The 26,306-nt window shown below is 41.5% G+C and overlaps 3 protein-coding genes across 3 annotated transcripts; all 3 read left to right on the top strand.

The window, feature by feature from the left end:
• The first annotated feature begins 1,412 nt into the window (after positions 1–1,412).
• On the top strand, positions 1,413–9,018 carry LOC134086984 (taste receptor type 1 member 1-like). The gene is made up of 6 exons (XM_062540183.1): positions 1,413–1,519; positions 1,735–2,032; positions 3,900–4,625; positions 5,535–5,747; positions 6,608–6,728; positions 8,087–9,018. Exons 2-6 carry the CDS (start codon positions 1,742–1,744, stop codon positions 9,016–9,018), a joined length of 2,283 nt encoding a protein of 760 aa, XP_062396167.1. The 5' UTR covers positions 1,413–1,519; positions 1,735–1,741.
• Positions 9,019–11,095: 2,077 nt separating this feature from the next.
• LOC134086983 (taste receptor type 1 member 1-like) lies at positions 11,096–16,304 on the top strand. Its single transcript, XM_062540181.1, has 6 exons — positions 11,096–11,106; positions 11,553–11,838; positions 12,720–13,442; positions 13,701–13,913; positions 15,045–15,165; positions 15,370–16,304. The coding sequence occupies exons 1-6, from the start codon at positions 11,096–11,098 to the stop codon at positions 16,302–16,304; spliced, it is 2,289 nt and encodes a 762-aa protein (XP_062396165.1).
• A 3,202-nt stretch (positions 16,305–19,506) lies between these two features.
• LOC134086982 (taste receptor type 1 member 1-like) lies at positions 19,507–25,428 on the top strand. The gene is made up of 6 exons (XM_062540180.1): positions 19,507–19,688; positions 21,265–21,565; positions 21,844–22,590; positions 22,757–22,969; positions 23,300–23,420; positions 24,494–25,428. The coding sequence occupies exons 1-6, from the start codon at positions 19,507–19,509 to the stop codon at positions 25,426–25,428; spliced, it is 2,499 nt and encodes an 832-aa protein (XP_062396164.1).
• Positions 25,429–26,306: the final 878 nt, after the last annotated feature.

The raw sequence follows: 26,306 nt of genomic DNA, 5'->3' as shown, positions 1-26,306 counted from the left end.
ACACCCCATGTGAACCTGAGTGGATGAGCCGATCTATATTTCATGTAAGCACACAACACTCTAAAAATGGTGGGAAAGCAGGCTGGTCCACAAGATAGCACCGAGGTTCTAAGAATTCTGGAGCTGGTTCAATAAGGTGTTTTCTGTTGGACGCCCTGGGTGGATATTTCATCATCAGTAATCCGCATGACTGTGCTGCCCCAATATTTTGTGTCTCTACAGACAGGTGCACACTAACTTACGTTGATGAATCTGCAATAGCAGACAAAGATACTGTAAGTATGTGTGTCTGTGTCCACAGAGCACTCCCAAATGTACAGATGTGTCTCTTATATTGTGGAAAGATCAATATTTCACATAAGTTGTTTATTACACATAAACTATAATGTTTCAAGCATCTTTTTCCCCTCAATTTTGGCCTGGCCTATACTGTGCCAACATGCAGTAGATAGAAGGTCAACCCAATCCAAACACAAAGACATACCAAATCAGAGTCCACATTTGGCATCTACATGCAAATCTTATTGGTGTTGTTGGCATAAAGTGGAGCTGGAAGTGGTTTGCTGGTTAAGTTGGTAAAGTAGTATGGTGGTTAAGATGGATGAAATTAAATGATACAAGTATGAATGGGCCCATACAGTCAGGGGCAAATTATGGTCAAACCGCCCTTTTATTGCCAATAAATTGCATAAGTAAGGATTGTTCTTCTTGGGCATTGTGTGGTTTTTCCATGAAACATGGAAATGCCCTCAAAGAACCACTGTGGGCGGTTCACAAAGGCCCCATGACCAGTCCTGGAAGGAGAATGTGTGGATGTGTGTTGATGTTCTTTTCAACATGATCTTCATCACCTGAATTCTGAATTCTGAAATCCTTGCTTACTCACCCTTGATCCTAAAACGACACAATTTGGCACTTAAGTGGGAAACATGTCTGCGTACATTATTTGTGTATGGTGCACAGGATGCAAACATCATCGGCATAGTCGGCAACATTGTGTACTTAATTGCGTGCATTGACTTGTGCCGGTGAGTCTGCAACAGCAGGAAACAATATACTTTGGAGAACTTGTGTGCATGTCCACGTTTGCATTGGATAAATCAGTGTCCACAGAAGTGTACCTCCTGCCTTAGTCTCCTTGCTGATGACTGATGAAGTATGCAAAGGCACTCCCTGACTGTTGGAGGAGTTTTAGGAGTGAGCAGTTTTAATGAGGCATTAAACAAATGGATGCAAATAGATACTGGGGAAAGCCAGGCACACATGACGCATATATGTAACTCCCACAGGGAGTCCTGAAAGCCCTTAGTTAGCAGCTCTTCAGTGCAGGGACAATGCAGCTGGGTATCCTCTCCATCTTTCTCTTCTCTTTCTCCAACCTTCATCTTTTGGAGTACTTTTGCGAGGCATCTGAGTTCAACCTTGATGGAGACTACCTGATCGGAGGCCTCTTCCCTGTTCACTATACATCAGACCTAACTAAGTCAAGACGGCCTGAAGCTGTGACAAGCTGCCTCAAGTAAGTATAAGTGGATTCACAGGATAAATGTGAAGTGTGACACTTAGAATGGAGGTCATCTTAGTATAGCCTTGATTCTCCCTGGGCTCTATTATCTTATAAAAACATTAGCATAAAACATTCATATGTCAACCAGTGTGTTCACCTCTATCACCATGGGCAAATTCATGTTACAAAAATACTTTCTCCTACTCCTTCTCACCTCTTTTCAACAGAAAGCCCATGAACTTGCGAGGCTATCGAGGGCTTCAGGTGATGAGGTTTGCTATTGAGGAGATCAACAACTCCAGCACCCTCCTGCCTAACGTAACCCTTGGTTACCATATCATTGATCACTGCACCGATGCTCAGAATTTCCCTGACATCCTCCATTTCTTTTCTGTTAATGGCTCTGTGGAAGTCATTCAGACTTATAACCACTACTACTCTCAAGTGATCAGTTTCATTGGTGCCTTCAGTAGCACTGAAACTATAAGTCTGGCTCCAATGTTCATGGCGGACCTGATTCCAATGGTAAAGATTTAAAACATGTTTAAAGTTATGCTCTCTGCCTGTGGAATATTAAGGTATTACATTTTGGCTGTTCTATTGTGTGATAATTGTAGTGAGCACTGCATTGCTCAGTGGAAACACCAGACTTTCCATAGAAAATGTAACTGCCCTCTCCTGCTAAATGTTTTAGATATTTAATGTTTCGTAATTGAAGCACTACGCCTTCATGTAGGTCTATCTTTTCCAGACTGCCATGCTCCAAAGTTACAAATGTGTTGTCACTGAGAAATATTCAATATACACTATATTGCCAAAAGCATTGGGTCACCTGCCTTGACCCCCATATGAACTTCAGTCACACCCTATTCTTAATCCATAAGGCCAAAGCCATCGAAGTTGCGTCAGCTGATGACTTCAATGTTAGAGCCAGATTAGAGCGGTCACGTGGTTAGTGGTAGTCTCAGTAGTTCCTTTGGTCCCTGGTTTACTACGGGACTGACAGCAGCGATCACATTTTTATTTACTGTAAATACTCAATGAAAATTACTATAAACTGCATTGCCACATACATATATTACTCACTGAAAATGCATTATTATGCACACGACCATAAGTCATGTAGAGAAGTCTTATTATAACACCTGAGATATTCATTCATTCCCCCATTGAAAGGAACTACTGAACGACCATGACATACCAGATGTGCCTCCATTTTTTGGACACGGGAGTGAATGGTTGTGTCGCAACTTTGAGATATCGATGGCTTTGCATAGGGCTTAATATGACATTGGTCCACCCTTTGCAGCTATAACAGCTTCAACTCTTCTAGGAAGTCTTTCCACAAGGTTTAGGAGTGTGTTTATGGAAATGTTTGACCATTCTGTCAGAAGTGCATTTGTGAAGTCACACACTGATGTTGGACGAGGAGACTGGCTCTCAGGTGTTCTATTGGATTGAGGTCAGGACTCTGTGCAGGCCAGTCAAGTTCTTCCACACCAAACTCTGTCATCCATGTCTTTATGGACCTTGCTTGGTGCAGTCAGTCATGTTGGAACAGGAAGTGCCCATTCTCAAACTGTTCCCATAAAGTTGGAAGCATGGTATTGTCCAAAATCCCATTCAGAGTTCCTTTCACTGGAATTAAGAGGCCAAGCCCAGTTCGGGGAAACATTATTTTGTCAGTAGATATAGCTCTTTAGAGATTTTTTGCTATTTATAATAGTAATATATATCATGACTCTATAGGGAGATCTACAGTAGCCAAAATGACCTAAACCTGCATAGTGTGCCTTTAAACATTTTTTATTACTATAATATTTTGGTTACACTTTACCTCAAGGTATCTACTGTACATACAGTAAGAGTGACATGACACTGTCATGAATGTGTCATAAACGTTATAAACAAGTCATAAACGTTTATGAAACAGTATTTTAACATTTTAAAATTAAAAGCATCATTTGGTTTTAAGTTAGGGACAGTGTCATGTCAATCTTATGTAGATACCTTCAAGAAATGTTACCAATCTTTTATGCATTATCTTCAGCCTGGCTCTGCCGACTGTTGTGCATCTGAGTGTGCACGTGCTCCTGTTATCACAGGGAGATTCTATCAAACTTGGGCCCTAGATGTTACTCTAAGGGTGAACTAAAACTAAGGTTGCCTTCAGTTCTGTTTGACTCGAGTGTGATTATTCCCCCTATAGCCCTGCCCTATCTGGTCTCTCTTCATATTATATTTTTGTTTGTGCATCCGGGTCTGTTTATGTCGGTTCTGTAGACTGTGTTATCAAAATTAACCGAACCAGCAGTCCAAAGGAACTTAGGTGTGGTTCAAAGGGTCTTGTGTGAATGTGCCCTAAAGTCTAATCTTTTTGTTTTCCTTGAAGGTTAGTTATGGAGCCAGCAGTTCCACTCTCAGTGATAAACTGACGTATCCATCCTTCATAAGAACCACGCCTAGCAACAAAAATCAGATTGAACTCATCATTCACATCATCAAGCACTTTGGTTGGAACTGGGTGGCATTCATTGGCTCTAAATCTGAGTACAGCGCGAATGGCTTTCAGATGTTTGTTGACATGATTAAAAACACAGGCATCTGCCTGGGTTACCAAGAGATACTCGCAGACATATCAGAGTTGAACTCAACATTTTACAGGATAGACACACTCAAGATTAATGTCATTATCCTTTTCATTGAGGAACTCCTTGCTGTGAAAGTTGTCACCTCCTCAGTACAACTAAATGTCCACAATAAAGTCTGGATTGCCAGTGATTCCTGGTCCTTGAGCAACCACTTGCTCAGACTTCAGGGAATAAATACAATCGGCAGTATTATTGGTGTGACACCAATAGTTGTGCCCCTACCTGGCTTTAATGAGTTCATTTACCAGTCACAAGACAGAGCTGATTCTGTCCACAGTGCTGAAGGCTTCTGCAACCAGGCCTGTGATAACTGTTCCTCCGTCACCCCAGAGGATCTCATCAATGAAAATCCCAGCTACAATTTCCCTGTTTATTCGGCTGTGTACACCATAGCAATGGCTTTACACAAAGTTCTACAGTGTAACCACTCAGGATGCAACAAGACCCGCACAGTATATCCCTACATGGTGAGAAGTATCATCATGTTCTATATTTTTTTCTGTATGGTTTATTATGAAGTGATGCATAGTAGGCCTATTATATCTGTTGAGAAGAATCAATGTAGAACGTTTGATGGCACTTCACATCTCACTTTTCAAACTTAGAACATCTGACTTTCTGCCAATCATTTCACATTATATTAATTACAACACCAATTCTGAAAAAAGATGGGATACTGTGTAAAATGCACACAAAAACTAAATATGATAACCTGCTAATCTCATAAACCATTATAGCTGCAATAATGACATAGACAACAGAGGCTGTCTCTCAGAGGTAAATGCAGAGGCAAAAAGGCCCCAAAATACATTCTCTCCTCCTCCTCTTCTACTGTATGTCTTACCCATCTTGTTTTGACTTGCTTTCCATTTCCAAGGCTGGTCTTAAGAAAAAAATATTCCTTTCTGACCCTGGTGTGTTCAAAGTTAGCAAACAGAGGCACAAACATTCATTTAAATATGAAGAGCTCTGTTCCAAAATGCTATATCCACCATTTTAATGCATTTCATTTAATATAATTTCAGCGGAACTGTAATTGGATTGTTATTTGATTGATATTTACTCAATCAAAACAACACAACCGCACTTGTATTATTACCCGAAATACACAATTAAATAACATGACTCATTAATGTAATCAAAAATGGATTTATAGCATTTTGGAAAGAGCTCTAGGCACTGGAAACATCTCTTTAGAGCATTTGCATTTTACGTGCAAACTTTGGTGACACACAAAAAACTTTTTGCAACCGTTTATGATTATGTGCCTTTGGATGCTGATTTCAATGCCCCTGTGGGTTCTGTACAATGTCTCTTTCCATACATAACTTGCACCACTTAAATAAAGTTGAGCTGAATTTTGACTTCCATTCTAGCTTCTGCAGGAAATCAAACGATTGCGGTTCCATCTGATTGACTTCTGGATATCTTTCGACAAAAATTTGGATCCACCTGCACGCTACTCACTTGTGTTCTGGGACACCAGTAATCACTCTGTTGAGATTAATCAGATTGGCACATTTAGCAACTATCCTGTGTCAAATCTGACTATTTTCGACACACAACTACACTGGCATGGCAGTGGACTGGTGAGTTTAACCCTGCGTTTTAGTACAGCAGTTTGGTACACATTCTTTCACTGCACCGTTTACATCTATAGTGTGGTTGCTCACTAGAGTGCATTCCCAAATGAAAAAAACACAGCAAGAAACCAGCTAATGCTGGAAGCTGGTTCTAGCTGGTCTTTGCAGGTTTTCTTCCAGCTATTGCTGGTCTTTGCTGGTGTAGCTGGTTAGGCTACCAGGTGGACATGCTGGTGTGACCATCTGAGGAAGCTGGTCATGCTGGTGTGACCAGCCTGTCACGTGCAATACAGCTGGTGTAAGATGGTCATGCTGGTGACCAGCCTGTCAAGCTTGACATTGTTGGTGTATGATGGTAATGCTAGTGTTCTAGAATGACCAACATAAGCTGGCATGGCCAGCAAAAAACAGTAATGTGGACCAGCAACACCAAAACGACTAGCTTGAGGTGGCACGGCAAGCGAAACCACCTGAATTACCATCGTAAACCAGCTGAGAGTATGTTTTCGCAAAAGTTTTGCTGGTCTAGCTGCGGTCAACCATCATGGGGCGGTCAACCATCATGGGGTGGTCAAACAAGCTGGTCAACCAGGAAACCACTGTAAGCTGATCAGGCTGTTTTTTTCAGCAGGGTTATGTAATCTTTAGGCAGTCTTTTCTAAACGTTGAATCTTTAGCAATAATGGCTAGCCTTCTCCAATTGTTTAATTTCTCAAACTCTGTAAAATAAATAAATAAATAATGATGATAATAGTAATACTAACAATAATAATGGTGACAATTAGGGCAATCATACATGTCGGCTGCACAGAAAAGATGTTCAGCAAGTATGAGATGTTTAACAGTGCAATTAATGTGTTTTGAAGGTGCCATTCTCCAACTGCTCTGTTGAGTGTAAGCCAGGACATGTGCGGCAGAAGTCTGGTCTTCATGAGTGCTGTTTCACTTGTGTGGAATGCCCCAGGAACCAATATTCCAACCATACAGGTAGAGCAAAATCACCCTCTCAGACATACAGTAAAAGACGCGGATGCTATTTGCACACAGGTGTAAATACCCATTCATGCTAATTGTACCCAGCAGGATTTGTCTACAGTATGTGGCTATTCATCACACCTGGGTGTAGATAGCATGGCATAGCAGAAACATACACCCAGGTACTCATTGCCAACAGTGCTATTTACACCCATAACGGTGTACGTAATGGTAGCCAGCAGCTGGTAGGCTACATGGCTGGGTCTTGAATTCTTGGGTCTTGACATCTTGAATTCCTTCAATCAGAAAGTTAGCATGATGACACTGTAGTTTACTGGTTTAGCTTCCTTTCTTTCTTGCAAAAGTGAGTTGTATCACTGTAGCTTGTCTCTGATTGGAGGAGTTTAACATGTTACAACTGTCTCCTGTTACAACTGCCCCTGATCTCCACTGCGTTGTGTAAACCTCCTTCCCAGTGCCTTGAAAGTTGTACTTGTTGTGAGAGAGCTAGCAGCCTGAACTTCAAGCTGAATTGCCAACAAGCTCAACTCTTAATCCGAGGTGCTGTTGTGTGAGGCCTCAAGTCCTGGCGAGTGCTGGGCTGAGCTTTGAGGTCAACACAACGCAGGTTACGGCGGACATGCAGACATACAGGACATTCTTGCATATTTATGCACACCAGGCTTGTGCGAAATTCAGAATTGAATTGAGAATGACTCCTAAATTCCAATTCAATTCTTGAGTTTGAATTGAATTTGAATTGAGGTCAAAAATAGGATGCAGAATTACAATTCGAATTTTAATAAAAGGAAGTAGAATTGAAATTGAATGAAATTCAAAGAAATTCATATACATAATTTAAGAGTAGTGTTTAACAATGAAGTTTCACAAAATATGTCAGATATGATCGCAACAAACACACAACTTAATTAAAAACAGTCATTAATTACATTTGCAAAGTAACCCTCCCTAAAGTGAATGTACTGTATGTGAGATTCAACTCATTCTTCCTGTTATGTGACTGTGAAATTATTTTGAATTGCCATGAATTGAATTCCACTTCCTGTCATTCCAATTCAAATTCAAATTCAACTTCCTGTGGGGTCAGGCCAATTCAATTCAAATTCCAATTCATGAATTGAATGGAGGCCAATTCTAAAATTCGGAATTGTGCACAATCCTGATGCACACTATGTATGTGCAAATCTATCAATCAATTTGACTCTTATTCTGGTGGGATCATTGAAGGTACATTCTCATACTCATTCATTGTTGGCCTGTTTTCCAAAACACGAGGACCTAATCTGAAAATGCTCTTAGTTTTGATGACTGCTTGCTGTTTTTTTCCTAACCTTTTTTCCTTCCTTTAGCTAACCTGTACTCATGTCTGAAGTGTGGCAAGTATGAGTGGTCCGATGCTGGAAGCACATCATGCCGGACACGTTCCATGGAATACCTCCGTTTCTCCGATGGCTACTCCATTGTCCTCATGGTCCTTGCATCCGCCCTCATGCTCCTGTGTGGGGGGGTGGCCGTGCTGTTTGCTGTGCACCGCTCCACGCCGGTAGTGCGGTCAGCAGGGGGCAGTATGTGCTTCCTGATGCTGGGCTGCCTCGCCGCTGCCGCCACCAGCGTCTTCTTCTACTTCAGTGAGCTGTCAACCTTCAGCTGCATATTTAGAGACTTCGTATATTGCTTTTTCTACACCGTGTGCTTGTCCTGCCTTTTAGTCCGCTCCTTCCAGATCATCTGCATCTTCAAGATGGCTGCCCTCTTGCCCAAAGCGCACACATGGTGGGTGAAGCACAACGGCCAGTGGTTGGTGGTGGCTGCCCTCTCTCTCCTCCAGCTCCTGCTCTGTGCCGTCTGGATGACCGTCAGTCCCCCTTTGCCAAAAGAGGACACGTCATTCAAAGACCAGATTGTCCTGCAGTGTAGTGCCAATGATATTGTCCTCTCATATCTCTCTATCATGTTCATGCTTATCCTCAGTGGCCTCTGTTTCTGCTTCTCCTACTTGGGAACAGACCTGCCCAAGAACTACAATGAAGCCAAAGCCATCACTTTTAGCATGTTGCTGTTTTGGCTGAGCTGGGCCATTTTCATCACAGCTGACCTGTTGGCCAAGACCAAGTACGTGCAGGTGGTGAAGATTGTGGTTGAGCTGAGCTGTTTGTATGGTATCATGTTCAGTTACTTCATCCCAAAGTCCTTCATTATTGTCTTTCAGACTGCAAGGAACACACAGGAGTATTTCCAAGCCAGTATTCAGAGTTACACACAAACCATAAGTAGAATGTAGGTCATTTGCTTGTTGCATATTTTATAATGGTGAAATGGCCTCTTTGAAATTGTTAGTGGTTTTTGTACTGAGTAGTAGCTGTCAAATATCAGATATTCTAGTGATATTCTTCATTTTTACTTGTTTTCCAAGTCTAATGACTACTGCAGGACTATCCAACATTCCACGAAAGCCTACAGGAAACAACAAAGCAAAGCAAACTGTAATTTTCCAACTATTATCCACGGCTTATACATTGATTTTGCAAAATTTCTTTAGCTATGAGGTTACAGTTATACACAGGGGGAGTTAATATGGTATTACAGTTACATGTTTTTTTTAACTTGCAGAAAACACTGTCCTGCGGCTTATACTGTACATAATGTGGCTAATACACAGGAAACTGCTGTAGAGCTTGCTAAAATGTTAGACATAATGTAACAACTTCTCAAATGTTGTGTGTTTTCTCTCTGATACCAATAAATATATTTAAATCTCTTACTGTTTGATCTATGTGCATGTCACACTCACAACATTGACAGGGTAAGTATTTTGATTGATTAGCTCAAATGAAATACAAACGAATATCAGGAGGTCAGATGGCAAGACTGTATGGCAAGATTGTTACTTTGCCACACAAGACTATTCACCTCTAGGGAATGGGTTGATATGCAGCGGTGCCCGTATCGTATGGAGATATATTTTAAAGACGGACTGGCCATTCTCAGCACAGTAGCTTCTATGTCAGTACATCCTTGTCATAATGTATTCTCTTAGATATTGTAATATACAGTATTGTTATGAAGTGCTTTCTTTATTTTTACTCAAAAGCTAATGTCATCATTATCTGATTATTTAAAAATGTATTTGTCTAAGACGTTAAAACCAAGGAACTTCCTGTGGGGCCATGTTGCGTTGGTTGGTTGGTTGGTTGGGTTGGTTGCAACCAGAAACTTCCTAACTCACAAATCCTATATTTGTTTGTTTAGACATGCAATGTAGCTTGTACATATTTTGAAACTACGGAGCAGTTATCTGAATTAATCAAGGGTGCAAATAATCACTCCGATTAATCAAATGAAAAGAAACAACAACAGTAGGTGTGTATAGAATTTTGCATATTATGCAATGTGGAACTGATTTGTTTATTTAGTGGTGCCATGGAAAACCGGCAGCCAAACACAGGAAACAAATGGCACTAGACCATTACTGGTCGACAGAAAAAAACATATGTTTATTCTAAACCCAGAGTTCAGTCAATAAGTTATAAGTATTGGTTATTGTAATATGTAGAAAGAACAGACCATGGTATTGCTATCAGATGGAATATACAGTGGGGAGAACATGTATTTGATACCATGCTAAAGTTGCCTAAAAAGAGGAACATAAAATCATCATCTGACAATTGATCTTAATGCCTTAATTCAAAAAATGAGTAAAAATCAAACCGCTAAGGTAAAAAATTTATCCTGGATCCATGAAATACCTGGCCTTTAAAAATAAAAATCTGCCTGCCCATATCTGAACCCTATGTCTTAAATTCCCAAATTACATAGGGAGTCAAATACTTCCTTCCCCCTAGCATTTAAGGAAGAACATTTATTTATTTTGCTATAGATTCTTTAATCACACGGAAAATTGGTGTAGGCTACTTAGCGGTTTGATTTTTACTTTTGAATTAAGGCATTAAGATCAATTGTCAAATGATGATTTTATATTCCTCTTTTTAGGCAACTTTAGCATGGCATGGTATCAAATACATGTTCTCCGTACTGTACATTATTCAGGAGATTGACTCTCGCCACTGAATCAATTGACTCAATGCAAACAAGCCACATTCTTGGTGAACCGCCTCATCAGGTAGAGCAGTATCAGGTTTGTAAACAAAACAAACACCAACCTCAGCCAGTCTTAAAACGTGATTTGGCCATTTGGCCTTTACTGTCCGCTGAAGTAGCCTATGCAAATGCCTCTGTCTGGCTTTTGTTTTTAGTAACTGATTAATGAAGCATCAAACAGACAGATGCAAATGGTGATGCGAGATGGCACACACAGAGCTTGTGTCTAAATCTCCTCCGATCATTCAAGCAACTCTTTAATGGAAGCGCAGTAACAATGCAGCCTCAGCGAGTTGTCCTCTCTATCTTTCTCCTCTGGCTTCACAATCCTCACTCGGGCCAGGCATCTGAGCTCAACCTTGATGGAGACTACCTGATTGGAGGCCTGCTCCCTCTTTGCTCCATACATACAACTCAGACAAGAAGACCTGAAGCTGTAAACTGTTGCGAGTGAGTATGTTTAATGTTCCTGTTCCGTGCTTAAATATCTGTAAGTTGTTTGAATGTTTGTGTCAACTTGTTTTGTCAACTTGAATTCACCATTTAAAGGTCCGTTTACTGTGCTGATGTACGTCTCTCTTTGCCCAAAATATAGATTCATTGAACATTACAGTACATTCTCCCATCAAAACTTTACAGTAGATCTTCAAGTTCATCTGTACGGTAATTACTGACTTGAGACTTGTACGTTTTCACAATTTCTCCTCTTTTGAACAGAAAGCTGTTCTTGCATCAGGGGCTCCAGGTGATGAGGTTTGCATTTGAGGAGATCAACAACTCTACCACCCTCCTACCTAACATAACTCTTGGTTACCAGCTCATTGATTATTGTTCAGATGCTCACAACTTCCCTGCCATTCTCCAGTTCCTCTCAGTCAAAGGCTATGTTAAACCCAGGAAGATCTACAATTTCTTGCCCAAAGTCATTGGTCTCATCGGGGCCTTCAATAGCCATGAAAGTAAAGCCCTAGCTCCACTGGTGATGATGGACCTAATTCCAATGGTAAATATATTGTTAGAGCTTTTATAACTTAGATATATTTAAGCAATAAGCCCCGAGAGGCCGTGGGTTATACTGTATAATCGAACAGCTAAGGGGCGTTGTTAGGCACGACGCGAAGCGGAGTGCCTAAAACCCCCTTAGCTGTTCGATTATACAGTAGCCTATAACCCACGAACTCGAGTGGCTTATTGCTTTTCTAAAACGGTTACTACGTCGATCTAGCAAGATTTCATGAAACGAAGGTACAGCAACGACAATGTAACGATGTATTCATAGATAATCTTTCTTCCGCCAAGAAATATATTCCCTCTTTATGAATGGTTGCCATGCAACAAGAAGACGCAGCCACTGCTAGTTTTGTGCTAGCGCATTACTATAGAACGAAATGCGGTCAAGGTGTGAGTTTATCATGATATTTACAACGGCATCGAACGCGATTCAGCCAATCACAATCAAGGACCGGAACTATCCGTTTTAGAATTGTAGATTTGATTAAGTGGTCTTAGTGTGTTACACTCTAGGCTAAAGGTGTGAGACTCTAAAAGTATACCTTACTGAAGTTGTTTACTTTTCTAGGCCTCAATGTATAATCAACAGAAATTGTACGTAGCTACTAATGTTTCGAAAAACATTTAAAAAACCTTGATGTCAACCTTAAGGTACAACTAGTGAATGGCGTGGCATTGAGAATGTTTGGAAACCAGACCCAGAACTGACAAGAAAATAACAGAAACATTCAACTGTGCCATCCCTTGCTGAAGGGTCCTTGACTTTGAAAATGGTCACACTTTACGTATGTAAAGCTAGACCTTACTGTGTTATGTAATAGGTGCTATATTACTATAACGTGGCTGTTGCATCACTTTTATTTTCCTGCACAGGTCAGTTACTCAGCGAGAAGCTCCGCCCTCAATAACAAACGGGTGTACCCTTCCTTTGTGAGGACCATACCAAGTAACACACATCAGATTGAACTCATCATTCACATCATAGAACATTTTAACTGGAACTGGGTGGCATTCATTGGCTCCAAATCTGCTAACAGTCAAGATGGCTTACAACTTTTTAAGGAAATGATTCACGACAAAGACATCAGCTTAGCTTACCATGAGCTACTGTCTGCCAAGTCACAGTTAAACACAACATTTGAAAATATAGACAAGCTTAAGATCAATGCCATTGTCCTTTTCATTGAGCCACATTTTGGCGAGAGCATCCTGTCCTCAGCTATAGAGCTCAATTTCCACGGTAAAGTCTGGATCACCAGTGATGCCTGGTCCATGAACCAGTTGTCCAAACGCCATGGAACGGGTTCAATCAGCACTATCATTGGTGTGACACCTACAGCTGTGCCCTTTCCTGGCTTTAATGAGTTCATTTATCATTCAAAACACAGAGCTGAATCTGTCCATAGCCCTGAAGGCTTCTGCAACCAGGCCTGTGATAACTGTTCCTCAGTCAGCTCAGAAGATGTCATCAATGAAAACCCCACCTACTCTTTCCCCATTTATTCTGCTGTGTACACCATGGCGATGGCTTTACACAATGTTCTGCAATGTAATCACTCAGGATGCAACAAGACCCACACAGTATATCCGTACATGGTAAGGACTAGAGATGCACGGTGATATCATTATCTGTATCTACGTATATTTGGGTCAACAAAAAGTCAGTTTGGACTTGGAAATAAAATAAATTGTTTCTTTCATAGACCCCTCAGATTTATTTTTTTAACATTACAATGTCTTAATGTATGGGTTCAGTTAATAAACAACTTTTTGCAATTAGCCCTAAGGACCCTCATGTTTGGATGTATTTTGTTTGCATTTGCTTACATTTAGTTTTGTGTACTCTCATTCTAGCTCCTCGAAGAGATAAAGCGTTTGCAGTTCCTCTTGAACAAAGTGCCCGTGTCTTTTGACAAGAATTTGGACGCACCAGCCCATTACTCCATCCTGTTCTGGGACACCAGTTATAACCCAGTGAAGATTCGTCAGATCGGCACATACACTAACTATCCAGTTTCAAATCTGACTATTTTCAACACACTTCTTCAATGGCCTGGGAGTGGCCTGGTGAGTTTAGGCATGTCGATCACCATGATCGATCAATAGATAGACCGTTAGATTGATCGATAGGTCTAATCTTGCTAGGTTGTTATGTTGGTTGAGAGCATCTCACATAGCTCTAGCTAGTGAAAGATGCAAAGCATGTTTTCAGTGTCTGTGAAGATCATGGTTGATGGTAAGAATGTGTGGAACTAGCCTGGGGAACTGACTTTGCAGGGAGTCTGGCCTGGATCCATTGGCAAACGTTTATTTCCTGGTTGGTGAACGCTTGTCTGAAGTTTGAAATCATTGGAGTTCAATCACTTACATTTGAAGTATGTTAACCATGGGGGACACAACGATAACGACAGGCTTGCCATTTAAATATAATCACTCTCAAGAATGCCCTCTGTTCGTTTGTTGGTTGTTGCCGGAGTAAACGAGGGTGGATCAAATTATTCCAGACGGAGTACAGTAGGGGGAAAAAATTGAGCGGAAGTACGTAGACGGGCGGAGTCAGGCTTGCGTGGAACATGTTTTGCTTCAAATGCCCATAGATGGTTTGGAGCTGTCCACTGGATAGTGTACCTCACTGCTAGCCTGGCACGCCCTCCCAGTGACGTAACACCTTCGCCGTTGCTGTCGCTGGTCTGGTCAACTGCTAATCGGGAAGGATTTCTGAATTCCCCAAATCTGCGGAACTGCCCCCTTTGGTCGAGAACCAATCAACTTTGAGCAGCTCCAACGGCTCTGGGTAGAGGCGTGTTCAAGGCAGAGGAAAGAGTGTTGTTATTGGTTTAAACTCGGCAAACCGCTTTCTGACATCGACCAGTAGCAAATCGAGGCACTTAAAGGAGGCGAGTCAACCAAGCACTAGGAGAAACCGTGTAGCACAGGCTCTTGGTCAGACTAAAGTCTCGCAGAGCCTTTCAAGTCGATGGCAATCAGGCTACCTCACTGCTGCAAAGGAAAAGGGAAAGGGAATGCTTCCCTGGGTCAAGAGAGTTTTTTAGTCTCTGTAAAAGTTCAAGGTGCTTATCAGAAAAAAGTCTCCAAATACTTAAAGAAAAAAGAAAAAGAATATTGGCACAATGATAATGCCTTTACTAGACACTCGCTACAACTTGCTACTACTGTTAATGTATTTATGATTTGAAGGTGCCATTCTCCAACTGCTCTGCTGAGTGTAAGCCAGGATATGTTCGGCAACAGGAAGGCCAACATCAATGCTGTTTCACTTGTCTGGAATGCCCCAGTAACCAGTATGCCAACCACACAGGTAGAGAGCAACATCACCCACTCAAAAAATCCTGTAAAATCCTCTAGGCTACCGGTACTGTACCTGTCCGTTGAATTGGTTGTTTTGTTGTTCTCAATAACGTCACTTACAGCAGTGAACCCGAGTTGAACAGCAGTAAACCTGAAAGGGAAGAACGAAATTACGGTAACTTAGTTTTGTTTCCCGTCCCTCTTTCTCCTTTAGCTAACCTGTACTCATGTCTGAAGTGTGGCAAGTATGAGTGGTCCGATGCTGGAAGCACATCATGCCGGACACGTTCCATGGAATACCTCCGTTTCTCCGATGGCTACTCCATTGTCCTCATGGTCCTTGCATCCGCCCTGATGCTCCTGTGTGTTGGGGTGGCCATGCTGTTTGCTGTGCACCGCTCCACGCCGGTAGTGCGGTCAGCAGGGGGCAGTATGTGCTTCCTGATGCTGGGCTGCCTCGCCGCTGCTGCCACCAGCGTCTTCTTCTACTTTGACAAGCCGACACCTACCAACTGCATGGTCAGGAACATAGTATATGCCTTTTTCTACACAGTCTGTGTGTCCTGCCTTTTAGTCCGCTCCTTCCAGATCATCTGCATCTTCAAGATGGCTGCCCTCTTGCCCAAAGTGCACGCGTGGTGGGTGAAGCACAACGGCCAGTGGTTGGTGGTGGCTGCCCCCTCTCTCCTCCAGCTCCTGCTCTGTGCCGTCTGGATGACCACCACTCCCCCTTTACCAGTGGAAGAGAAGTACTCATTCAAAGATCAAGTTGTCCTGATCTGTCTTGTAAGCAATATTTTCACAGCTTGCCTGTGCAATGGACTCATGTGGATCCTCAGTGGCCTCTGTTTCTGGTTTTCCTACATGGGAACAGACCTGCCCAAGAACTACAATGAGGGCAAAGCCATCACGTTTAGCATGGTGATGTTTTGTCTTAGCTGGGCTTCTTACATCACAGCCTATCTGTCATCCCACTGCAAATACATACAGGTGGTGAAGATTGTGGTAGAGCTGAGCTGTTTGTATGGAATCCTGTTTTGTTACTTCATCCCAAAGTCCTTCATTATTGTCTTTCAACCTCAAAAGAACACACAGGAGTATTTCCAAAACGCAATTCAGAGTTACACAAAAACCATCAGCAGGACCTAATTTGGTTCATGGCTGAGTCATGCAGTTATTTATAGTAAACTGTCTGTAAGCAAAGATTCCTCCATCCGTTTCTGACAGTGTGAGTGAGGCCTACTAAAATATATCAATCTCACAGTTATCTCACATAATGTTACTATGATATTGATACTCTGCGAGATATGTGAAATTCAGACTGGTGATGTGCTAAGCACATTTCAAGCTCATAATCACCAATTACTATTTTAACGCCACTAAAAATGACAACTGGCCAAGAAAAACATGATCTGAAGTGAAATGTCAGTCCTTTTTTCCATTTCAAATATCAGATGGATTAAAGGACACAGAGAATTCTAGAGGCCTTTATCTCTATCTCTCATGTCAAAATGAACAACCCATATACAGTAGCTGATTATGGACTGCTCAGAACTCAGCAGAGACTGTTCATGTTGACTAAATATAGGGAACACATCACTTTCACTTTTACAAAGTGATCTGTCACCTGAATGTGTCAGTGACTTAGGCCTACTAACCTAAGTCCTGCTAGTCCCCTCAGATCCTCCAACCTGGGTCTTTTGGCTATTCCATAGTGTAGATTAAAGACTAAGGGTGACTGATTTTTTGCTGATTTTGTCTGAGAAAGTCTCCCTTAAATTAAATCTGCTCCATCATTGTCAGCTTTTAAATCTCTCCTTAAGACACACTTTTATGAAATAGCATTTCCATTAGCCATAATAAATTAGGGGTTCATACAGGTATTTATTTTATTAATAGTATTAGTAATTTATTATTATTTAATGTATTGTATTTTTACTCTCCTTTTCTGTCCCTCTTCATTTATTTAACTGACTGTTTCCCTCTTTATACAACTCTGTGCTATGTTGGAAAAGAGCTAGTATAGGCCTATAAATCAACTTTTGAATTATTTTTTAACTTATCATTTTACTTATTATTTTGAAATATTATCATTGTTGTTGTTATTATTGTTGTTGTTGTTGTTATGGCACTTCTATTATTACTATGTAGTATGAGTACTACTACTACTATTATTATTCTTTTGACAGGTGTATAGCAGAAACATTAGCCTCATGTTCTGTATTTTGATCTATCAAACACTGTGGCTTTCCCATTTATATCAATTCTGATGATGGTTCACATTTTAATACACTGTACTGTTTATCTGGAACTGTGGGTAAGTCGGCTGTAGATGAATAATCTTCACTTTTCTTTATCATGTTGTGCTTTGTGTCCCAGTTTGAATAAATGTATTGTTGATCACATCTAGATGGCTGTGAAATTGTGATTCTTCCAGTAGATGGAGTGAGTGAATGGCTGGACTGAAACAAATAAAGCGGTCTTAAATATTTTTGCATGATATGAAAGAGCGGAAACCAAATCATAGTGGTTGATTGCTGTTGGACAAGTGCAATTTGCACACAGGAAAGGTAATATCAAGGCAATGTCAAGCACCCAAATTGACCTGTTGGTCAGACCATCACACATCCTTCCACGACATGTAATGTGTGGTCTCATCTCACTTACCAAAGGAAGTATTTAATTCTGTGGTTTATGGTTCATCAATACAGTGAGGTTGACTGTAAATTACGTAACTCTGAGTTTTTTTTTTTTATTTTTTTTTTTTTTTATGAAACTGACATTACATCTTCCAAATCTGGTTCCAAAACACTATATCCTCAATTTTAATATATTTTTCAATAAACCATTTTTCCAGGCAATGTCAGTGAAACTGTAGTTGGGTTGGTGTTATTTTGTTTATCTTTACTCAATCAAAATACTGAAATACACAAAAAACAACATGACTTAATAATGTTTTTTTTAATGGAGATATAGCTTTTTGGGACCAAACTCTTCATATATCATTCAACATTAATTGTAACTTTCTAGCACTAATGCACCCCCATATCCTCATGGATGCTGGCTTTTGAACTGCACAAAGTTATATATGGTCCCTCTCCTCTTTAGCACAGCGGATGTATAGTCTGCCAATCACCATGTAAGCTAAATCTTTTAAGATTCAACATTATGGGGAGGCTGCGTTTTGTTTCTACTGCACAAGAGGAGTCATCAATGGGCATCGTTCAACGCTTCAATCGTACACTTGGATAGTCTTTCAACCAATGAGACCAATGATGGTGCATCTTTTGAATAAGATAGTTTAGTTTCTGATTGGAGCCAAAGGTTCTTGCAGGGAGATAGATTTCCAGCCTGATCTGCCAGGCAAAATCCAAATTTGCCGGAAGTTCAGGCAGGATTCACCCAGCCTACAGCGGATGTGGAGTGAGTCCATGATTTCCAAAATGAATATCAAATTGTGATTGGTCTGATCCCAGGACAGTTTTCCTCCTGACCTTCGCCTTGATTTTAAATTAGCTCATCCCTGGATTATGATATATAATAGTGGTGGGGAAAAAAAATAATTCTGTTTAGTATTGTGATATTTTGTGCATGCAATTATATTGATACAGTATCTTAAAGTATCACAATACGAATACGAATAGCAAGGACCTTGACATGCACCACTCCATGACAAAGTGAGTTGAACGATGTTATTTTTTTCCTTCATTTTTGTAATGCCTTGGTATACGGGAGATGTGAATAGCAATATATCGCATAATCAAATCACAATACTTATTGTATCGCAATATATTAAGAATAGCAATAAAATCGTATCATGGTCCAAATATCGCAATGGCATCCAATCGTCACTTTTTTTGCCAATTCCCACAGCTGCATACACTTTATTCTTTTTGTTCTTCTGAGTTGCAGCATTTGTGAAGTTATAGCCTACCGTAGCCATACTTAAATTCTATTCACTGAAGCATTTGGGACATGATTAAGGGGTGGGGAACAATTATTATGACAAATTAGTATTAGGGTTCAGGTTAAGGCTAGAATTGGGGTTGGGATTAGGGTTAGAGGTTAGGGTTAGGGTTAGGGTAAGGGTTCATGTGTCATGACAGTGTCATGTCACTCTTATGATACCTCAAGTAGAGTGTTACCAAATAATCACATGATTTGTCATCTTTCTCACCTCCAGCAAAAATATGCAAAAGCACCCAGACTGTATATTGGAGATAGTTTAATGATGCGTTAAATGCAAATAGAATCAGTGCATAAGCCAGGTACACATGAGGTTTGCATCTCAGTGAATGGCAGTGAATCTGCTTATCCATGTTCATCTCATCCATCCTGGGGCACAGCGACAATGCATCTGGATTTCCTCAGCATCTTCGTTATCTATCTTCATAACGCTTGTTTCTGGGAGTGCTCCTGTCGAGCGTCTGACTTCAACCTTGATGGTGACTATCTGATCGGAGGTCTGTTTCCTGTGCACTATGCAGGACACTCAGGCCAGCAAAGAAGACCTGTTGCTATCAACTGTGATGAGTGAGTGCCTTATATTCACATTCATGTTTATAAACTCTGACCGTTTGAGTTTCATCCATGTAGCTCACCTGACAGGGCTCATCAAGGAGCATATAAACCATGAATGGGCATATCTGTACTTCGCTGTAGTGTACTGTAGGGCATCTCAGCTGCTTGCTTCATTAATTAATGAATCCAAGGTTTTGCCAGTGGATGGTTCCGTTCAACATACATTTTTGGTCTGAGAGAGAGAGACTCGACTCTGATGAAGACGTTTGTAACGTCGAAACGTTAGTCAATGTTTTGCACCTTTTAAATAAATACTGAAGAAGACATCTGCGTTGCACCGGCACTCCTCTTCCTTTCATCTGTCATCCTTTCTTCCTTTCATCTGTCCTGGCCTGGTTGCACCAGATTGTTGCACAACTGCAGATGCGCGGGGAACTTTCCTTTGTTTGCATATTACTTCCTTTATCCATCTCTCTTCTTTATGTTTACTATATAGAATACTGAAATATGATCTGTGTCAATTCATTGTTATGACAAACTATGCAAACTACGCAAAGCGGTACACAATATGACCGCCGCTCAGTCCTGCACATAAATCACTCTTTTGTTTCCGTCGTCTACTCCATCCCCTACTGCAACTTTTATGTGTGTAAATGAATGTGTGCATGTGTGCGCTTGCTTTTGTGTATGAGTGCTTCTCTGTCTATGAGTTTTTGCTGTGAGTGTGTGTGGTGGATTATGGTGTGTGTGTGTGTGAGAGTGCGCGCATGCGTGTGTGCATGTGTCTGCTTGCCTGCTTGTGTTTTTTGTGTCTCTATGTGTATACTTGTGAGTGTGTGTATGTGTGTGGGTAATGGTGTGTGTTTGTGTGTGTGTGTGCGTGTGGGCATGGTTATGCATGTGTTTGTGTGTTGGTGCGTGTGTATGCCTGCCTGTCTACAGTTGTGTAGGTACAGTATGTGTGTGTGTGTATGTGTGTGTGTGTGTGTGTGTGTGTGTGTGTGTGTGTGTGTGTGTGTGTGTGTGTGTTTGTGTGTGTGTGTGTGTGCTTGTGTGTGTGTGTGTGTGTGTGTGTGTGTGTGTGTGTGTGTGTGTGTGTGTGTGTGTGTGTGTGCATGTATTCCTGTGTGTGTGTGTGTGTGTTTGTGTGTGACAGTAGCATGGAGCAACCCTTCGCTTACTAGCACCCTCTGCAGGGCGATGGGTGTTGTCACTAAATGTACACATAAATACCTTTATAGCCCCCCATGGATGAAATTCCACAAAACTTGGCGTAGTCCCAGAGGATGTCAGGTTAATAATACACATGAAATTCGGATTAGGATTCTGATAGGAGCAATTAATGCAATATTGCATTGCATTTAATTTTTTTATCGTGGGGGTGCAAATCACAAATGACTGGTTATAAGCCAAGTTGATGCAGGCTGTTGAGACCAACATACCATAAACATTAATTTAGTCATCCTCAGTGCCACGGTTCAGGTAGTTATTTAGGAAAAACTGTAAGTTTTAATTTAATTTGATTTCATTCCTTCTCTTTCTCCCTATCTCTCTCTCTGTCTGCCAATCTCCCTTGCTGCTGTGACAGAAAGCCATTCTTCCTGACTGGCTATCATTTGCTTCAGGTCATGAGGTTTGCGGTTGAGGAGATCAACAACTTGACTTCCCTCTTGCCAAACGTCTCCCTTGGTTACCAGCTCTTTGATCACTGCTCCAGCACCTACAACGTCCCCTCCAGCCTACAGTTCTTCTCCTCCCACAAAGACTCCATCAAAGTCTGGGAGGACTACAACTGCTACCTGCCTAAAGTCATCGGCTTCACCGGCCCCTTATCCAGCTCGCAGAGTGAATCCCTTGCTCCAATCTTCATGATGGACCTCATCCCAATGGTGAAGCATCCAGTCTTTGCTTTCTCTTACTCCAGCAATATCTTACTCTTTCAGCATCTACATGTATGTACATGCTTATGTAGTAGGGGTTTTTTTTTGCTTAGAGAAGTACTTTCTCTGTCTCATCTTTTCACTTATATAACCTGAAATATGGAAAGGTTAGCGTCTGATTGATGTCTGAAACCTTTTGTTTACAGTCTTGTGACAACAGTTCTGTTTTTAGTATTGTGAAATGTACAGTTTTGTCTTCACTGTCTTTGTATTTTTTGTTTTTGTAGATCAGTTATGGAGCCTCCAGTAGCATTTTCAGTGACAAAAAACTGTATCCTTCATTCCTACGGACTGTACCAAGTAACAAAGATCAAATTGAACTTATCATTCGGATCATAAAGCATTTTGGCTGGAACTGGGTGGCTTTCATTGGCATGACATCCACTTACAGCCAGGATGGTTTTCAGCTATTTTATGACCTGATTCAAAATGCAGGCATCTGTCTGGCTTACAACGAGCTTCTGACTGACACATCACAATTAAGCACAACATTTAAAACTATAGATATGCTCAACATTAAAGTCATAGTCCTTTTTGTTGGTGAGCTAAAGGCCATGGAGGTCATCCGTTTGGCAATACAACATCAATTTCGAAACAAAGTCTGGATCGCTGGAGAGGCCTGGTCCATGTACCAGCCTCTGACCAAACAGAAGGGGATTGAGACCATTGGCACGATCATTGGAGTGACACCGCGTGTTGCTAACCTCCCCGGCTTCAGCAACTTCATCCATCGTTCGAGAATGGGAGGCAACTGCACGTCTTGCCACAGTGGGGCAGACCTATCAGATGAAGCTGTTTGCAATCAGGACTGTGAGGCTTGTTCTTCACCGAGTGCTGAGGACATTATCAATGAGGGCAATGCTTACTCCTTCTCAGTGTATTCAGCTGTATACGTCATGGCGATGGCTTTACACAATGCTCTACAGTGCAACCACTCAGGATGCAACACAAGTCGCACAGTCTATCCCTACACGGTAACTACCATTCTCTGTCCCTAATATGCTAGAGCATTTGTAGTTCCAGCTATGCATATTATGATGGAGGTCATTGTTGAAAGTGTGTGGAACATTTGAAGGAAACGGCAGAGAACTGAAAGCTGGCACTGATGGTGATCTGTATCCTCGTCCGTTCTGATTCTAGATTCTTCGTGAGATCAGATGCTTACCTATGTTCTCCTTGAACCAAATGAATGTGCACTTTGATGAGAATGGCGACCCGCCAGCACATTACTCAGTCCTCTTCTGGAACACTGCTGACCACCCAGTAAAGATCCAGCCGATTGGCACATATGACAACCAACCGGTGAACCTCTCTATTGATGACAGGCTGGTCCACTGGCATGGGGATGGCTTGGTGAGTCTGTTCATAAGTGTGCACCACTCATTCTGTTTTATCAATGACATGAAATCCGGGGACATTTCCAGTTGGGCTTTCAACATGATTATATATGACAAAACTGGTTTTCATGTATTTGAGGCCACCAAAAATGGACTGTCCCTGGAAAACGGGGACATCAGCTCACTTGCTAATGAACGGTCAAGCACAGGAAGCTTGTAGTAGTATGTAGTCACATCACATTAATTTCTCACATGTCATTCATCTATAATTGTTGTGTTTGTACTAGGCCAATAGAGTTTTCTGTTGCAGTGATGCTACTGCTGTTAATGTATTTATGATCTGAAGGTGCCATTCTCCAACTGCTCTGCTGAGTGTAAGCCAGGATATGTTCGGCAGCAGGAAGGCCAACATCAATGCTGTTTCACTTGTCTGGAATGCCCCAGTAACCAGTATGCCAACCACACAGGTAGAGCAAAATTACCCTCTAATCATGGCTGCTCAATCAACAGTTTCTCTCTTCTCTCTTACTGGCTGCTCAGGTTTAATTGTACAGTTAGCACAAAAAAATGCTAATCCTCTTTTGTTTTAACCTTAGCTTATTCTTTTTTTATTTTATTGTTTTATTTAGTTTGTGAAAAGGATGAATGCTAAAGATAAACTGAACAGGATGGCCCTGAAAGGAATAGTTTATTATTTCTGGAGTTCTAAAGTAAATTCCTTTGAAAATAAAATATCAGAAAGCCTTAGGCTACTAGCCTGACTCTCGCCAGACCCTTGTAGTTCCGCCATGCTCCACCAGAGGCGTTTCGCTGAGCTCCACACAAGGGTCTGGACGCGAGGGCAATCCAAACCCCTGTGCCAGTGATCAAAAAATGAGCAACCAATCAGGAGCGCCGAAGCGAGTGTTTGATTCAAATAACAATGGCGGCACGCAGCGAGGAGTCTTGTGCTGACATTGATTCTGCTATTTCAACCGTTTTGTCGAATCTATCGAGTATTCATTCTTTAAAAGATTAACAGAGAATAGGTTTGAAGACATTTATTGGTGGCAAGGATGTTTTTACTCTTCTTGCGACCGGGTTTGGCAAGAGCTTGAAGAAACCTAGCACGTCATTCAAGATAACAGGCAAGTGGTTTATCAAATCACATGCGAGGATGTTTTACAAGGACCCGCCTTCAGAAATACATCTCCTATCGAGAAGTCCCAGATCCTTGTGTGAAGCAGACAGCGAACTACAGGATCTGGCGAAAGTCAGGTTATTAGGCTACATGGAATGGTTATGAACTTGATGAGCACTGTATGGGTAGTCTATCTAAAGGAACATGTCCACATTTTGGGGATATAGCCCCGGAATTAGACAAGAGAATACATAGCCTTCTTATTTCTGATAACTTCTCCACTCCCAATGAATGATGCTAAGCTAGGCTAACGGTGTTAGAGTGGGTTATTGTAAGCACAAAGAAGAGAAGGGAGTTTCCTTCCAAATGTCATCTGAATGTGCACTCTGAGAGTTCCCCACCCCCCCCTTCCCCCTTCAGCTGACCTCTACTCCTGTCTGACCTGTGGAACGTATGAGTGGTCCGATGCTGGAAGCACGTCTTGCCAGAAACGTTCCGTGGAATTCCTCTACTTCTCCGACGTCACCTCCATTCTGATCCTGCTCTCCACATCGTTCCTCATGCTCCTGTGTGTGGGGGTGGCCGTGCTGTTTGCCGTGCACCGCTCCACGCCTGTAGTGCGGTCAGCAGGGGGCAGTATGTGCTTCCTGATGCTGGGCTGCCTGGCCGCCGCCTCCATCAGCATCTTCTTCTACTTCGGCGAGCCCTCAGCTTTTACCTGTGTGTTCAGAAACACACCCTTTAACTTCTTCTACACCGTGTGCTTGTCCTGCCTGTTCGTCCGCTCCTTACAGATCATCGTCATCTTCAAAATGGCCTCCCACCTGCCCAAAGCGCACGCACTGTGGGTGAAATACAGTGGGCATTGGCTGTCGGTGGCTGGGGTGTCGTTTGTCCAGCTCATCCTGTGTGGAATCACAATTGCAGTCGCTGGTCCCATACCAGAGTATGACATACTGTCCTTCAAAGATCAGGTGGTGCTTATATGCTCCTCGAAAAGTTTTGTTCCTCTAGGTTTTGCTGTAGCCCTCATGTGTAGTGTCAGTGGCGTATGTTTCCTCTTAGCCTACATGGGAAAAGACCTGCCGAAGAACTACAACGAGGCCAAAGCCATCAGTTTCTGCATACTGATGTCTTTTCTGAGCTGGACTGTCTTTGTCCAAGCTTTTATGTTGTCCCGCACAAAGTATGTACAGCTGATTAGAGCTGTAGTTGAGCTCAGCTGTTTGTATGGCATCATGTTCAGTTACTTCATCCCAAAAACCTTCATCATTGTTTTTCAGCCTGGAAAGAACACACAGGAGTATTTCCAAGCCAGCATTCAGAGTTACACACAAACTATTAGTAGAATGTAGATTTTTGTAGGATGTACTGTATAAAAATATATAAAATACACACATTTGTCAGGTGAGCACCATTTGAAATGACATACACAAATTTTTAAAGGGGTTGGCTACAGTACAACAGCCAATTTGTCCTTTTTCAAATTGTAGTTTTGTACATGTAGCCATATGGCTGAGTATGATGCAAATTGTTATTCAAAACAGGAACTTAATGCTCCAGTGATTTCAGCTCCACTTTGCATACATGAGCTCAGTATGTTGCTGACTGGATAACTTATGGGCCAGAGCCAGTCCAAACCAAGCACGGATCCTGTTATGGTCACATCCAATACCAATTCACTTCACCAATTGGTTGAATTGATGTACTTATATCCAATTGGTCGGATAAAGCAGTATTTTCATTCTGCTGACTTTAATTAGTGTCTAGGGCACCAAGTGCTGGAGCGGGCTCTGACATGTAGGAGTAGTTTTAATACAGACTGTTCATTCCTCCAAGCAAATATAGCACTCCTAAACTGCAAAAAGCTTCTTGTCATTCATTTGAATTGAAATATTCAAAAGACATTCTTTTGTAGTGTGCTTTGAAGGTTCACATCTCTTCCAGTGTGGTCCCAACAGCCAAATCTGTTGTTAAAAGGTAGCAGCATTGCTTTATACATGCACAATAGTAACAGTTCTGAATCATCTAAACGCTCTACTGTAGGTCCTTTTGTTTGTATTTACTTGTGTGTTGTTATTTACATAAAAGACTCACATTCATATTCACAGCCATATTTTCTGTTATTTGTGTGAGGTTGATGATCAACTGATCTTCATAAGAGTTGTTAGAGGTAATCTGAGTGCTCCTGTAACATTATGAATGCCTCCACAGATAAGTCTTCAGTAGGTGG

The sequence above is a fragment of the Sardina pilchardus genome, chromosome 7 (assembly GCF_963854185.1).
Source record: "Sardina pilchardus chromosome 7, fSarPil1.1, whole genome shotgun sequence".
NCBI classification, from domain to species: domain Eukaryota; kingdom Metazoa; phylum Chordata; class Actinopteri; order Clupeiformes; family Clupeidae; genus Sardina; species Sardina pilchardus.
Note: the sequence above shows the minus strand (reverse complement) of the source record. Positions and strands in the feature narration are given on the sequence as shown.